The sequence below is a fragment of the Quercus lobata genome, chromosome 6 (genome assembly GCF_001633185.2).
Source record: "Quercus lobata isolate SW786 chromosome 6, ValleyOak3.0 Primary Assembly, whole genome shotgun sequence".
Taxonomy (NCBI): Eukaryota; Viridiplantae; Streptophyta; class Magnoliopsida; order Fagales; family Fagaceae; genus Quercus; species Quercus lobata.
In genome coordinates this window covers 22,441,368-22,458,440 of record NC_044909.1, presented here as the reverse complement: position 1 = coordinate 22,458,440, position 17,073 = coordinate 22,441,368, and the positions used below count along the sequence as shown (strand labels likewise).

The window sequence follows — 17,073 nt, the reverse complement described above, 5'->3', positions numbered from 1 at the left end:
GGAATTAATATTGCTCACTGGCTTGGAGTCTTGGAAGAAATACTTGAAGTGAAAGTGCTTGAAGCTCATGCATTGCCCCGCTTGCATGCATGGAAAGAGAATTTCGAGGAATTAAGTTCCTGCTATTAAAGAAAATCTTCCTAATCGTGATGAGATGTTGGTGTATTTCAAGAAGAAGCGTTGTTTGTATGAAGAATCAAATAAATATATATAGTTGTCGCTTATGCCATGCATGAGACAAATTGGCAAAACGATGACAATCGTAAGTGATAATTATTTCATACAAATAAACCATCCCTCTTTGATTTGTGGATAATTATTAGCTGAAAATAACTACCACCTACTGCCTACTAAAGAAGGTTGAAGTCCAGAAGCAAAGCATCTCCAACAATCATCCATCAAGAGTGACCAATCCATGTCCGTAGGGATGCAAATCCCCCAGCATCTATGGCATGTTTGTAGGGATGTCTTTGCCCCTCGCATGACTATCTAGGAGTAGGACTAGTAGACAACTAAGATTCTTGTAATCTTGTACTTTGATCTTTGTTAAATTCAGTTTGTTATTATATTCTATTATAATCAAGTGACATTGTATTTATCTTAATATATTATCAATTGAGTTGTATTGTTCAATATTTTATGATTGATCATTTGTGCACTTGATTTGATTTAATACTCTCCGTCTTATCGGTAACGTGTGCATGTTTAAGTCCTATTAAGTTAGGCAATTACCGAACCCAACACTTTTTGAGAAAAGTCAAGCCTCACTATGTAAAAAAAAAAAAAAAAAAAAAAAAAAAATCATTGCGAGTGGCCTAAAAATTGGGTTTGTACTCCAAACAAGCATATAGAAATTTTGTCGGCATCGCAATGAAACTTAGATCAAATGTGTTTTAAGTCCCTTTTTGTCTTTTCCTTGTCATCAAAGATATTTCGAAAAAAGGAAAGATATTTGATATGCGAGTAAATTATGTTTGTATTGATCAGCATAGTTTATGGTTTGGTCATAAGTGTGCATTTTTTGTTACCTACCTTTTATTTAATTTTTTAAGATTGTATTATGTTATTATGAGTTGGATAATTAGGTAAGGATATGATAGATGGATAAGTTAGTATTAAGAATAAAGATTAGGTTTCGTTTAGACTTAATTTTTTTTTTTTTTTTTGAGAAACAAACACACACACAAAGGAGAGGAAAAGAGATTTTAACACAAAAACATACCACAACTTCATTCAAAAACTATGGTAAAGCAAGTTGAAAATATTATCTATATATATACTATAAAACCGACTCTTTTGACTTTCTGTTGTCTTCATAATATATTGACACTTAAATTTGCGTTAATATATAGTGTTGTACAACTTGCATTAATGTTTTGACAATTTAAAATTTTTTTTAAATGATTTCTATTATTTTATATGTGTCACTCACTATGGACTAGAGTGTGTTTCAAAACAAAAGAAAGACTAAAAGCTGTGTAATGTTTTGATAAGTGTGTATATTGTTGTACAACTTGCGTTAATGTTTTGACAATTTGAATTTTCTTTTTCTTTTTTTATAAAAAAATTTCTATTATTTTATGTGTCACTCACTAGAGACTAGACTGTGTTTTATTATTATTATTATTATTATTATTATTATTTGCTAAATCTAGAGACTAGAGTGTGTATGATATTTTGTTTACAGCTTGCAATCTTTAAATTTAGTAAAATTTAATTAAGCACAGTACAACCATATGTTTATTTTTTGGTTTCTCATGGTGTATATTGGCATTTGCTCTTGACATGATATGCTTTACTTCATACATTGTATAGGTGCTGAAAATGGGTGTTCACCCAAAAAAATAAAAAATAAAAGAGTACTGAAAATGGGCTTTCAAGCTTTCATCTTTTCCTTTGTGGGGTGGCTGCTAGCGTGCTAGGACATATGCCAAATAAACATGTATGTCATCCACTTGATGACCACACAAAAGTTTCCATGTAGATCTCTTTGCATTCTTGAAATTTTTACTCCAACATGATTATACAAGAACAAATTTTATGGTCACAAAAATTCACTTTGACTTGAGGTTAAAAAATCTGTGGCTAAGGTGTTGTAAGTTACGAAAAATTTGCCAATAATTGTCAGGGTTTATTCATAAATTCCATATGACAATGCCCCCAATAATATATAACTATTAAAAATTCTGGTATAGAATTCCATTGAAGGTTTAAGATAGCACAATATTGACCATATATGATAATTTCATATAATAGTAATCTCTCAAACTATCACACACAACAAAAAAAACATAAAAATTTAATATAATTTTTTTTAAACAATCTCATACTTAGAGTGCGTTTGGATTGAGCGTTTTCTGCCCAATCCTGCGTTTGCGTTTTTTTTTTTTCACGCGTTTTGGGGCGTTTTGGGTGTTGCGGCTACTGTTCATGCACTGTTCAATGAACAGTAGCCGCAAACTTTGACTTTTCAAATTTTTTTGACCAATCACAGCACATCGTGTACTGTTCACGAACCCACAAATTTCACTTTTCAGCAACTTTTTCATTAAAAATGAGTCCCACAATACTATTCACACATTTAAAAATTATTTCGCTACAGTGTTTTTCAGTTTTCAGTTTCAGTTTTCAGTTTTCAGCTGTATCCAAACGGACCCTTAATAGCTTTTTTGTGCATTGCACGGGGTTAGTCACTAATTATTAGGAAAACCAAAACTGGAAAAAAAAATTAAAAATAAAAAATAAAAAAAAACACACATAAGAGAAAGTTAAAAGTTAAAACACATTCGAAGTCATCTCTAAGCGTCACTGAGATGCCATCAACATTTCTCTGCGCCACTTGAAATAGACTAACATTTCACCATGATCAGGAAGGTTTTCTTTGATTACAGGAACTTCCTTTAAATTCTTTTTCCATGCATGCAAGCGAGGGAATGCATGGGCATCGAGCAATTTCACTCCAACTATTTCTTCAATGAATCCCAACCAGTAAGCAAATTCTACAAAGGCTTTGTCTACTATACCAATTTTGTCTCCGCCAAAGAATTTCTTCTCACCTAGGCCACGTTCTTCCACAATTTTCACAATTTCCAAGCTCTCCTTAAGGGCCTTCTCTTGCTCCTCACCAATGGATCGGAATAATAACCAAAATGGAGAATCCTATCAAATATTAAAAAGTAATCAGTACCAAGTTGGTATAATTTTTATGAAACTTGATTTCGTTTTTCTTGGGTAATGCCTTTTAATTTTTTCAGTTTATCTTTCTAATTAATTACACACATCTCCATTTTTAAGCTTGCCAAATTAATGGTTGCAACAACCAGTATTACTCAGAAAATATAAATTTGTCATTCTCTAAATTAATTATTGAAGATCAAACATGCAACAAAGATTAATATCTGTGTGCATACATACACAAAAGATAGTGAAAAACAGATAGGTACCTTGTCTGTGTTGTCATCAGCAAATTTTACCCAAAATCGAGCCATGGCTCTCCCATAAGGGTTATTGGGCAGCAATGGATTCTGTGGCCATGTCTGTTCAATATATTCAACGATAATCATGGACTCGCAAATTGGTTTGCCACCGTGAACAAGTACTGGGACTTTCTTGTGCACGGGATTGTACTGTAGAAGCCGAGGACCAGGGACGGAACCAGGATTCAAAGTTAGGGGGGCAAGTATAAACACAAAAAAGTTTTTGAAAATCAGAACTAACATCTACTCAATCTTTGTTGAATTCCATCCCATTTATTAACATTATAATCTCATATTTTCACAATTTGGATTGATACTGATTTAATTGGTGGTAATTTTTTGGAATTTTGTTTGAAATTTTCATGAATTGGGACATCAACACTAGAGGCAATGCTGCATTATCAACTTCAAATTATTTGTAATTTTTTCTCTTTAAAAAAATCAAATATTATAGATAATTTTCCCATCATCAATCATTCAAATAAAAGTTTCATTATTTCCATATTATATAGCTCTATAGTTTCAAAATTTAGTCCAAAAAATAAACCAAACAAACATACCCCGCTACAACAACATTAATGTTAATAAATTATTTTCTAAAAATAGTTAATAATTTATAAAATAAATCAATAAACAAGCATTATCAATTAATAACATTTATTACTAACCATTACACACATTTGATTCATAATTCCCAATCCCATAGGCTTTACTTTTTTATTGCCATTTTTTAGTTTTTTTTTTTATTCTTTTTATTTTTATATTTATTTTTTATCTCATTTGTCCTTATTTGACCACATTTTTTTTTCAAATTCAAGAGTCAAGGATGACTTCTTACATTAAATACACAGTGCTATATTTTTCCCAAAAGGGGGGGGGGGGGGGGCAATTGCCCCCCTCTGCCCCAACGTAGGTCCGTCCCTGCCGAGGACCTTTGTTAAAAAGATCTTCTTCAATGTATTCATATGATATTCTTTTTAGGGTCCGTTTGAATTGAACTTATTGTTGTTGAAACTGAAAACTGAAAATACTGTAGCAAAATAATTTTTTAAATGTGTAAATAATACTGTGGGACCCATTTTTAATATTTTTTAATACGTGAACAGTATATGCACAGTGCGTGAACACTGTTCATAACAGTAAATATTGTCTCCCAGAATCAACAAATGCGGGCAAAAAAAAAAAAAAAAAAAAAAAGGAAAACGTAAAACTGGAAACGTGGACGCAGGATTCAGTTGAATCCAAACGCATACTTAGTTTCAGAGCCCATATCACACTATAAACATATGGTGTGCGTTTGGATTCTACTGAATCCTGCATCCACGTTTTCTTTTTCTTTTCTTTTTTCGCATTTGTTGACTTTGGAGACAATATTTATTGTTATGAATAGTGTATGCACTGTTTACACACTGTGCATATACTATTCACGTATTAAAAATATTAAAAATGGATCATACGGTACTATTTACACATTTAAAAATTATTTTGCTACATTGTTTTTAGTTTTTAGTTTTCAGTTTCAGCAATAATAAGTTCAATCCAAATGAACCTGGACTACTCCATCTTCCATGTAGCTTCACCTCAGCCATGCTTGAGAGAGCAATGTGAGAGAGCTTAATTACCTAACAGACTCAACTTATAGTGGCTCTATTGCTCAAGAGGTCTTCCACCCGATGTTGCTTGGGTAGCAAGCTTTTAGTGGATTAATCAGTTACAAAAATTTAGAAAAAAAAATATATGATTTCGATTAAAAAATTAATTAGTCCTCATTGTCGACACAGACTGTTGACTTGTTCAATGCAATTTGCGTCATTCATGATCATAATGCATCTTTGTCAATTGGATGCCCCATACTTCAACGACAAAGAAGGGCCTTTATCAAATTAATTGATTGAGATGCATCACGAATGACGGAGATTGCATTGAATAGCTTATGCTTATTGCCCAAGCATATGAAGACTAATGAATTTTTTAATGGAGATTGTAATTGTTTAATCATGCCAAAGCTTGGACTTGTTGCCCAAGCAAGATGTGGACTACATTGGCCACTATAAAATTGACTTGGTTGGGTAATCAAGCTCTCACATTGCACTCTCAAACATGGCTGGGGTGAAGCTACATGGAACATGGTATAGTCCATTTCCTTACAGAGTGATATGGGCTTTGAAACTAAAGGGTATATCATATGAATACATTGAAGAAGATCTGTCCAACAAAAGTCCTCTGCTTCTGCAGTATAATCCTGTGCACAAGAAAATCCCAGTACTTGTTCACAGTGGAAAACCAATTTGCGAGTCCATGATAATCATTGAATATATTGAGGAGAAATGGCCACAGACTCCCTTGCTGCCAAGTGACCCTTATGAGAGAGCGAAGGCTCGATTTTGGGTTAAATTTTTTGAAGAAAAGGTATAATCTGTTTTTTCACCTTTTGTTTTGCATTTCATTCTCCTCTGTTTCATGTATTGGGTTTTTTTTTTTTTTTTTTTTTTTTTTTTTTTTTTTATAGTATACTATATTTATATTTCGAGTGTTATTGTTTGCTGCATACGTAGTGAGCTGAAATATGCTTATGCTGAAATGCATAGTGTCAATGTGGTTACTTCATTTCTTGTTTGTCCTTGTTTGCACATTTTCTTGTTATACTATTATATATTATATTCTCATTTGTCCCTCAAAATGTTTTGGTTTTCACGAAAGAATTTGTACCAATTTCTAAAACAAAAGTGGGTATCTTGTTCCCATTTTTAATGTCCATCATCTGTAGACACTAAAAAGGATAATATATATTAAATAGGAGTCTCATACGTGCGACTGATTCCCGGTGCATAAAATAATTGTTCCTAATTTTATACCTAAGAAATAGTTGTCCCTTAAAAATTCACATTATTATCTAAGAAATAATCAAACCAAGTTTCATTCAAGTAAAACAACTTAACATTGATCATTACATCTTAAATTTTAATAGGCTCCTGCAATTTGGCCACTATACCGATCCACTGGCGAGGAACAAAAGAAGGCCCTGAAGGACAGTTTGGAAATGCTGAAAATTGTGGAAGAGCAGGGTCTAGGTGAGAAGAAATTTTTCGGTGGAGAGAGCATTGGTATAGTGGACATAGCATTTGGAGTGATTGCTCACTGGTTTGGAGTCTTTGAAGAAGTAGTTGAAGTGAAAGTGCTTGAGGCCCATGCATTTCCTCGCTTGCATGCATGGAAAGAGAATTTTGAGGAAGTTCCTGTAATCAAAGAAAATCTTCCTGATCGTGATAAAATGTTAGACTATTTCAAGAAGAGGCGTATGGAAATTTTGTCTGCATCTCAGTGAAACTTTAGATCAAATGTGTTTTGGCCCCTCTTGTCTTTGTCATTAAAGTTTAAAGCTTATCTGATATGGAAGTGTATTATGTTTGTATTGATCAGCCTCTTTTATGGTTAGGTGTGTGTCTGTACTGTTATTTGGAATTGGAACAATAAAGATCGAGAGGTTTTTTTTTTTTAATCAATAAAGAGAGGCTGTTGGTTGTTTACATTTTTATAGTTGTCATTAACTTATTCTTAAAGAAAATATGAAAATATGTCACTAACAAATCTTTGTAGCTTTAGTTTCAGAGCCCATATCACTCTATAAATATATGGACTACTCCATCTTCCTGGTAGCTTTACCTGAGCCATGCTTGAGCTTGACAGGGCAATGTGAGAGCTTAATTAATTACTTGCCAAACTCAATTTATAGTGGCTCCATTGCTCATTAGAGCATCTCCAATGGTGTAGCTAAATGCATAAAAATCTCTATAATAGAGAATGACACCATAAAAATAGTCTCCAATGAACTCTCTATACTCGGAATTTTTTTTGGCTCATAAACAGTAGCTCATCAAGTCTGATGGGTTATTGTTCATTCTTCAAATTTTTTTTTTCTTTCTATTATAGTAACCAGGTATTGAATAAAAAAATGTTAGAAGATGTATAATTGTTAAAAAAAGAATAAATAATAAATGAATAAATAATATTTAAATGAGATAAAGAACGGGATAGAGAATCTGTTGAAAAGTATATTTGAAAAGTGAGTAGCTAAAAGGTAAAAATTACTATTCATTTTCCAAACAGTACAAAAATTTGCCTAATATACTGAAGATGCTCTTAGTGTGATTAAAAAACATTACTACAAGAAAAAAAAAAAATATATATATATATATATATATATATCGATTAAATGATTACTTAGTCCTCATTGGTTGAAAAGGTTGTTTAATTGTTCAATGCAATCCGCGTCGTTCATGATGCTTACCTCTGAACTCAGGCAATTGGGATGCACCAGCTTACTTGCTTGGCCTTCAACGACAAAGAAGGGCCTTTGTCAAATCAAATTGATTGAGCTACAAATTAATTTTTGAATCGGGATTGTAATATATTGTTTAATCATGCCAAAGCATATGATTATTGCCAAAGCAGAGTTTGGACTACATTAATTAGCCACTATATATAAAATGACTTTGTTCAGTAACCAAGCTAGCTCACGTACACATTGCTCTCTGAAACATGCTAGCTCACGTAATTGGAGCATTTTGTTTAATACTGGCTCAAATGGTTAGAAAGTTCTAATTGCATTTGGAGAAATTTTATATTAAAAAAAAAAGAAAAAAAGAAGAAGCAAAAAGCAAAGAATAAGGAAAGGAGCAAGCGCGCAAAGTTATTAGTATCCAAACAGTGCACCAAACTTGGGGTCGTGTGGTCAGACCAATTAATTAATAGAGATGATCCCTTGAACAGATTTTGGTAATGCAAAGTCAACACTGTAAGTTGGATGGAAGAAGATGATCCACAACCAAATAGCCTCTGATCGATGTAGTTCCTTCATTTTTCAATCTAGTTATTATTTTATTTCAAAAAATAACCTGCATTTTTATTATTATTATTATTTTTAAAAAGTACGCCATAAATAATTTTCATTGTCGACAGCTAAAATAGTGTCATGTTAATGAATAAAATTTGGCGAAAATGCACTTTTGGTCCCTACATTTTGGATCTTGTTACAATTTGGTCCCTAAATTGATTTAAGTCCTAGGTCAGTCCCTGATTTTCAAAAATCGTTTTTAAAATAGTCCCTACCGTCAACCCAGTGACAGAAAATGCTGAGGTGGAAAACGGCATGTCCTACTTGTTGACATGGCGCTAACGTAGATATTAAAATATTATTAAAAAAACTTATTTGGCATTTTTGAAATGCCACGTCAGATTTAAATTAATAAAAAATTAAAACAAAAATTCAGGTCATAAATTTTAAAATAAATAAAGAAATAAACATTAATTTAATTAAATTAAGAAGGAAAAAAAAAAAAAAAGCTTTTTCAGTTTAAAAAATTGAGTTCCTATCCAAAAAAAAATTAAATCTATTTTTTTTTTCTAATCTTAAATCTAATTTTTGGGATAATTGGGAAAAGTAACAGCCACAAATCCACCGGAATCTGTCACAAATCCAAATCACCCACCACAAATCCAAAATAACAAACCCATTCTTACCCACACAAACCCATCGGAGAAAACAATAAACTCATCCCTACCCACACAAACACATCGAAGCAAACCACCTCCACCAAATCCTCTGCTACAACTGCTGATCTACATCAAAACCCATAGCTTACAGCCTCCATGCTACCACGACCCACCATCACGCCACAACCATCGAGCCACCAACGCGCCACAACCTAGCAGAAACCTCAGCCACAAAACCCATAACACACCTAACCCACAACCCGCAACCCATATGCTACGAAGACCCATGGCTATGCCACCACCACAACCCAATCGATTGATGATTCCGTTGAAGCAAGATGACCCAAACAAAACGCCAACACCGCTGGAGTTTCGGTCGATCACAAATCCAAACGAAACCTAGATTTAAACTGAAAAATCTTTTTTTTTTTTTTAATTTAAACCGAGTTTTTGGCTTTCCTAGAGAATCCAAATCCTGGAGAAACTGAGTTTTTGACTTTCTGGGTTTCTTGAAGCAGTCGAGCTTTTAGGTTTGGAGCCACTGAGTTTTTGGGTTTCCTGGAGAATCCAAAAATAGCTCTCTCAATGGAGGTAGTGGAGTCAGTTAGGGTGGTGAGTCGATTTGGGTGGCGAGTGTGCTGTGTTGTGTTTGAGATATGGATTTGGGGTTTGGTTGAGATCTGGGTTTGGGGTTTGGTTCTTTGCTCTGGAGATTGATTATGGGGAAGAACACAAAGAACAAGAACTTTAGAAAAAATACTGAAAGGAATTAAAAAAAAAAAAAAAAAAAAAAAAAAAAAACATTCAATTAATTTATTTTGTTTTAATGTATTTATTAAATTAATGTTTATTTATTTATTTATTTATTTATTTATTTTAAAATTTTTGACCTGGATTTTGTTTTAATTTTTTATTAATTTAAATCTGAAGTGGCATTTCAAAAATGCCAAATAAGTTTTTTTTAATAATATTTTAATATCTACGTCAGCGCCATGTCAGCAAGTAGGACATGTCGTTTGCCACCTCAGCATTTTCTGTCATTGGATTAACGGTAGGGACTATTTTTGTATTGTGATGCCCCAATTTGATTGATTGTGTGATGTTTGTGAGTGTGTGATGAGTCCCACATCGGGTATTTACTGGGTTGAATTGAGCTTTATTAACAATTGCAAAGAGCCTTAATTGTGACTAGTCCTTTTGAGGTATAGCGCAGATGTGGCTAGCGCTTTTCCTTAAGTCGTTATATATATGGTATCAGAGCTGGCCCGGTAACCCTGTGTGGGCTCGGAGACATTACCCCACAAAGTGGGCCCTAACGAGAACGTTAGGGATTTAAGTGGGGGAGATTGTGATGCCCCAATTTGATTGATTGTGTGATGTTTGTGGGTGTGTGATAAGTCCCACATCGGGTATTTACTGGGTTGAACTGAGATTTATTAACAACTGCAAGGAGTCTTAATTGTGACTAGTCCTTTTGAGGTATAGCGCAGATATGGCTAGCGCTTTTCCTTGGGTCGTTACAATTTTAAAAACGATTTTTGAAAATCAGGGACTAACCTAGGACCTAAATCAATTTAGGGACCAAATTGTAACAAGACCCAAAATGTAGAGACCAAAAGTGCATTTTCGCTATAAAATTATCCAACTAAATTTAACATGATAACAAAGGGTTAAATATTGGTATGATGCAAATCATGCAATAGCTTGGCTGATACGGCATTATACTATGTATTATTATATATTTATAACAGTCCCATCACATGCCTTATAAAAGTGTTCCAAGTTTTTTTTTTTTTTTTTTTAATTCCATTTATATAACACTCTTTTATTTAAAATAAGTCATTGCTTGGATGTGCAAGTGTAAGAGTTTCAAAAAAATTTGTAGTTATAATTTTATAAAGAATTCAAATTATAAGTTTCTAAAAAAAAAAAAAAAGAATTCAAATTATAATAGTTATTAATATGGATAAAATGTAGGATGTGCTGATATGTTTTTTTTTTTTTTTTGGAGAAAACTGCTGATATGGTTTTATATATATTTTTGTGCCTAAGTATTTAAGGCATTTTTTTTTTTTTTTTTTCATTTTAACCACTTTTTATTTCCCCCTCTCCTTATTCCAGTTGTCATTTTTTATTATTCTAAATTTGTATTTTTAAGAAATCAATTTGAACTAAACAATAAGGATAAAACTACTCCACATATTCCTGTATAACAATAAATTTAAAAACATATATTCCTTCTGAAAAAAAAAAAAAAAAAAAAAAAAAAAACAATAAGGATAATTTTGAAATTGAATTAATGAAAAGTTGATAATAAAATCTAAAAATTATTGTTCCAATTAATTATAATATTATTATGAATGAGTAGAAAAGAAACTTTCATTGCAAATTACAAACACAAAGATTACACAGGGTGAAATGGACCAAATAAATTGAGGCATTGCATTGGGATTGGACCGTATGACTACCTACTGATCTATCGAGTTGTGCTGTGCAGATAGCAGAAGGCATGCATCTTATGAGTAAAAGAACACAGGAACTGTGGCCTATCAAACCCTGTTCCGGCACACACACGCCAGTCTTACCCTGTTCGAGTACAAGCAAACCAACGGCTAGGATTTGGAGGATTGAAAAGAAAAGACTGAATAAAAGCGAACATTAAAGAAGACAAAGTCCGAGCTGTATACGTTTGTGGTGGTATATCTGTTTGCTGCAGTAGTACGTACATGGGCCAAAACAGTACACAAACATAACGGTTAGGAATTGGGGGATTGAGAGACTTTTAACTTTAATTTGGGTGGTGAGAGACTTTGTAGCTCAAATCTTCAAAATATTTTTCATCTTTCATTCATTTGTTTTCGGGAGAGAGAGAGAGAGAGAGAAACACAGAGAGCTCAAAGATATACCCATCACATTCACAACTCACAAGACCCCCTCACCCACCACTGAAACAGTTATACATAGCCCAATACTCTTCACATTTAGCTCTTCAGTTCACAGTGCTACTGCTGGGGTATATTTCTAGAACTCACCTTCACTTCTTCTTTTTGACTCGATGATGTAAAAAGCTTGTTCTTTAATTATGTGATTCTTCATTCTTGCACTGGAAATTAGTAATAGGAGCTTTAATCTCCAACAATCAACAATGGGATTGGGCGTGTTAACTCGGCTGGGTTTGTGGGTGCATGACTCCATTAAAACACAAATGTTTGGTTACTTTTTTTTTTTTTTTTGGTTAAAAGGGAAAACAAAAACAACACTAAGCAACAAAAACAGGGGCAGGACAGAGCCTACTAACAACCAGCCCAACGGCATCATCCTCCAACAAGGTAGACAACTCCACCGGAGGATTTGAAAATACAACAAACTCACTGTCTAGCAGTAATCCTAGTCTAGCCAAAAAATCAGCGCACTTGTTAGCCTCCCTGTAGATATGCCTGAATCTTCTCTGAGGAATTTGGTTAGCCATATTTCTGCAATCTTCCATGATAGTTGAGACAAAAGCATTACAAGAAGTGGGAGAGTTAAAAGCATCCACAATGGCTTTAGCATCTACCTCAATAATAACAGAATGCACATTAGCTTGCAGACACAAATGCAGTCCATCACGTAGCGCCCATAATTCCGCCATAAAACTATTTGTACTCCCGATCCTTCTAGCAAAACCTGTCACCCAACTCCCATTTTCATCTCTAATTAGCCCACCTCCACCTGCTAGACCAGTATTGCTTGTTGCTGAGCCATCCGTGTTCAAGGTGAGCCAGCCAACCATCGGTTTCTCCCATCTAACACTCTTTATAACTGTCCTTTTGGTGGCCAAGCCATTGTTCGCACAGAAATAGAACTCCGAAGCACGATCCATCACTTCTTTGCTTAGTCTGGGATTCGGATTTTTTTGGTTGAAGATGCAAAGATTCCTATCCTTCCAAAGCAGCTAAATACCAAATAAGAAAATAAGATTCCACGGCAGGGAACCAGATTGGAGATAAGAGCTAGATGTGGCATTATAGAAAAGCCAATCCTGTAAGCTCAAGGAGAAGAAATTATGCTTGATTACCCGCCTACCCAAATGCAGCCACAAATTCTTACTAACGGGGCAGTCACGCAGTCTGTGCAAGATAGTTTCTGCCTCAACATGACACTGGGGGCAGCAGACATCAACTTGAAGACCTCTATCCGCTAAACACTGATTAACTCCAATGCTATGGTGCATACACTTCCAGACAAAATTTTGAATTGTAGGCAGAATTTTCAGCTTCCAAATCCACTTACCATTGAAAGGGGCATCCCTCAAGGAGTCCATGGCCAACCCATAAGCACTCTTAAGCTCAAAATCACCCTTGGCCAAGTACTTCCAGGCCAATCTATCCTCTAATCTGGCAGAAAAGGGGATTGAGGTGGCCTTTATATCATTGAAAACTTCCTCCGGAAAAATCATTTGGATTAAAGACCAATCCCAACTACCAGTAAGATCCACCACCTCCTTTATCTTTAGATTGGCGGCCTCTCTAAACAAAGGCCCCTGAATGGTCTTTCTAAGGGGACCATGATTAGTCCAATTGTCATTCCAAAAATCCGGCTTACTCTCAAAGCCCGGAAGCCACTTGGTTCCTTTTTTAAAAATTTCTTCTCCTCGCCCCATTCCCTTCCAAATTCTAGAGCTAGGCAACTTGCTTGCATTTCTCGAATTAAGTCTTTGGGGATTGCAATACTTCATCCTCAAAACCTTAGCCCAAGGGGCCTTATCTTCAGTGTGGAATCTCCAATTCAACTTTGCTAACAGCGCTGTATTCCTTCCCTTTGCTGTTTGAAACCCCAAACCCCCTTCTTCTTTTGCTCTTATGACCTTTTTCCAGCCCACCCAATGCATTTTCCCCTTCTGTTCAGTTGAACCCCACAGAAAATTCCTGTTAACTCTGTCAATACCATCCAGCACCTTACCAGGCAGTAAGTTACATTGCATAATGTATGCCGGAATAGCTGCAGAAGAAGCTTGAATCAGCACCACTCTACCGACCATGGAAAGGAGGTTGGCCTTCCACCCTGCAAGCTTACACTTCACTCTATCCAGAACAAAACCGAAGTCCTGATTATTATTTCCTTTGTGTTTAATAGGAAAACCCAAATATTTCCCCAGACAATCCGTTTGACGGAAACCAAGAATGTCACTCAAGGCCTCCCTATCATCAAGATCAATATTCGGAGAAAAATAAACCCAGGACTTAGACTCACTCACAGTCTGCCCGAAGTACCCACAAAAGGTATCAAGAACCTCTCTAATGGCATTGCAACTTTCGGCATTTGCCTTAGCAAAGAAAACAAGATCATCGGCAAAGAACAGATGAGAGAAGGCTGGGCCATTTCTAGACGCCTTGATTGGACTCCACACTTTAGCCTCACACTTCTCTTGAATGAGCTGATTTAAAAATTTCATACACAAGATAAAGATATACGGGGAAAGCGGATCTCCCTGCCTTATGCCTCTAGAAGGCTTGAAAGGATCAAGGCTTCCTCCATTAAACAAAATCGAGGTCGAGACAGAAGATATACAGCTCATAATAATCTCAACAAGATTATCCGGAAAATTGTAACGGATCAACATACCCCTAATGAAGCTCCATTCAAGTTTGTCGTAGGCCTTCTCTAGATCAATTTTAATAGCCATGTAGCCACCTTTCCCCTTAGCTCTCCCCATGGTATGAATAATCCCCTGCACAACAATAGCATTATCCACTCCCTTCCTACCAGGAACAAAAGCAGCTTGGCAGGGGGAAACAAGGTGATCCAAGAAGGGCCTAATCCTACCAACCAAAATTTTGGACACTATTTTATACACAGAGTTACACAGACTTATGGGACGGAAACTACCAATAGACTCAGGCCCTTGGATCTTCGGGATGAGTACAATATTCGTACTCTTCAGAAAATCCGGAATTTTTTTCTCTCTAAAAACAGTATGCACCTCCTCAGTCACCGACCTTCCTACAACCAGCCAGAATCTTTGAAAAAAACCTACATGCAGCCTATCCGGACTGGGCGCTTTGAAGGCTTTCAAGGACCAGAGAGCAGCTCTAATTTCCTCCTCCGTCACCATGTGACTAATACTATTCTTCTCCTCAAGCGAAAGTTTAGGTTGCCACTGCAGGTTATAACTAACTTCACGAGTTGCAACAACTTGGGAAGTAGTATAGATTTTAATAAAACCTTCTCTGAAATGGTTTGCAACCTCTCTTTCCTCTGTCAACCAGACCCCCGCCTCATTCTTAATGGCAGTGATGGAATTACGCTTCCTACGAGCAAGAGCTGAAATGTGATAAAAAGAAGTGTTTCTATCTCCCAAGATCATCCAATTAATTCTAGATTTCAGAGCCCAAAGATCCCTTTCTTGCTCCAACACAACATCCAGATCCTTACAGAGCTGGTTCTCCAAAGCTACTAGAGATGAAGACGGCTGGTTGGCCAAAGACCTTTGCACCCCATCAAGCCGGGCCAAAATTCTCCTCTTATTATGGAAGATATTACCGAAATTATTTTTATTCCAAACACTAGCCTGCCTAGAAAATACATCCATCGCTTCCATAAGTCTCCTAGGATGCTGCCAAGCCTTGTTAACCACACTCGGAAAAGAAGGATCAGATAGCCAAAAGGATTGAAATCTGAACGGTCTAGTGAGATGAAGCTGCCTCTTAGGATTGGTGTCCATCAATACGGGACAATGGTCCGAGTGACACCTGGTTAGGTGCATCACTCTGGCATCAGGGTAAAGTAAACACCAACTAGGATTCATAAAGAATCTATCAATTCTCTCTTGGATGAGACTATGAATCTCCCTTCTATTAGTCCACGTGTATCTCGACCCATTAAACCCCATATCAACCATATTGCAACTATCCATACAGTCCTTAAACATCAGCGCTCTGTTTACACTCACTGGTCTACCCCCAAACTTATCATCCCCAGCAAGGGGTTCATTAAAATCACCCGCAATAATCCAAGGCTTATTATGAAGATTAGCAACCTTAGAGAGATTATCCCATAACACCTGTCTCTCCACAAATCTAGGACTAGCATACACAGCAGTAAAAATCCAAGCAAGGTTAGAGGGAATTACCTTAACTTCGACATGAATTTCTTGCTCCGTGCTTGCGAGAGGCACCACCTCCACTCCATCTGAGTTCCATAACAACCAAATTCCACCCGCAAAGCCCATCGTATTAGAATGAATAACACCGTCAAAAGGAAGCCGACTTGTAATCTCCCTTGCTCTGTCTCCCCCAACCCGTGTTTCCATTACAACCAAAATGGACGGATTATGAATCATAACCAACTCCCTAACATGACTCTGAAAATTGGGCTTCAGAGCGCCCCTACAATTCCATACTATAATCTTCATATTTATTAAAAAAGACAAAAGGGAAAGAAAATTAACTGGAGAAGCCAACATCTCTGCTGCCCTCCTCAACATCCATCTCAACCATTCCTTCATTTCCATTGTGTTTACCTTCCGTAGACACAGCTTCAATATTTGACCCCAAACACCCAACTCATCTCCCTCACCATTGCTCGGCTGTTGAAGGTTGGTGTTGACTTGGGCTTTCGCACCCCTGTACCCGTGGCCAGCAGCAAAGTCCTTCTTACACTGACCTCCGTCGCAAGCAATTTCATTGCTCCGATCCACTACACCTCAACTCTTGACCTCATGCTGATCGCCACCTGACCCATCTGCAGAGCCTCCACGCTCATTCCGGTGATCCAGCTTACCCAAATCATCTCCACCACTTGCTGAGAATTGGTAAGGCTCACCGGCGCACTCACCTCCACCATTTATACTCCGTAAAACCCACACCCCCGTTGTATTTGGAGAAAAATTTCCCACTGCCCCTGTTTCCTCCTTTGAAGACCCCACAGCAGCTCTACTCCTAGCTAACGCTCTCTTCCCCTTAACTAAAGGGCTGGACCGAGCATCTACTGGTTTGTCTGGCCTTTTGAAACCAAATGTTGGTTCACGGCCCACCCTCACAGGCCCAACAGAGTCAGCTCCATAATTAGAGTTATTCCAAAACCTATTACCGCCCTTTGAATCTTGCATAAGCCCATGATCATC

At 36.2% G+C, this 17,073-nt stretch overlaps 2 protein-coding genes across 2 annotated transcripts; one reads left to right on the top strand and one right to left on the bottom strand.

The window, feature by feature from the left end:
- Positions 1-2,805: 2,805 nt before the first annotated feature.
- Positions 2,806-7,148, bottom strand: LOC115995262 (probable glutathione S-transferase). The gene is made up of 4 exons (XM_031119765.1): positions 7,075-7,148; positions 4,410-4,449; positions 3,444-3,644; positions 2,806-3,159 (listed from the first exon to the last, which is right to left on the bottom strand). Exons 1-4 carry the CDS (start codon positions 7,146-7,148, stop codon positions 2,806-2,808), a joined length of 669 nt encoding a protein of 222 aa, XP_030975625.1.
- Positions 5,438-7,003, top strand: LOC115995261 (probable glutathione S-transferase). Its single transcript, XM_031119764.1, has 2 exons — positions 5,438-5,885; positions 6,445-7,003. Exons 1-2 carry the CDS (start codon positions 5,577-5,579, stop codon positions 6,799-6,801), a joined length of 666 nt encoding a protein of 221 aa, XP_030975624.1. The 5' UTR covers positions 5,438-5,576; the 3' UTR covers positions 6,802-7,003.
- Positions 7,149-17,073: the final 9,925 nt, after the last annotated feature.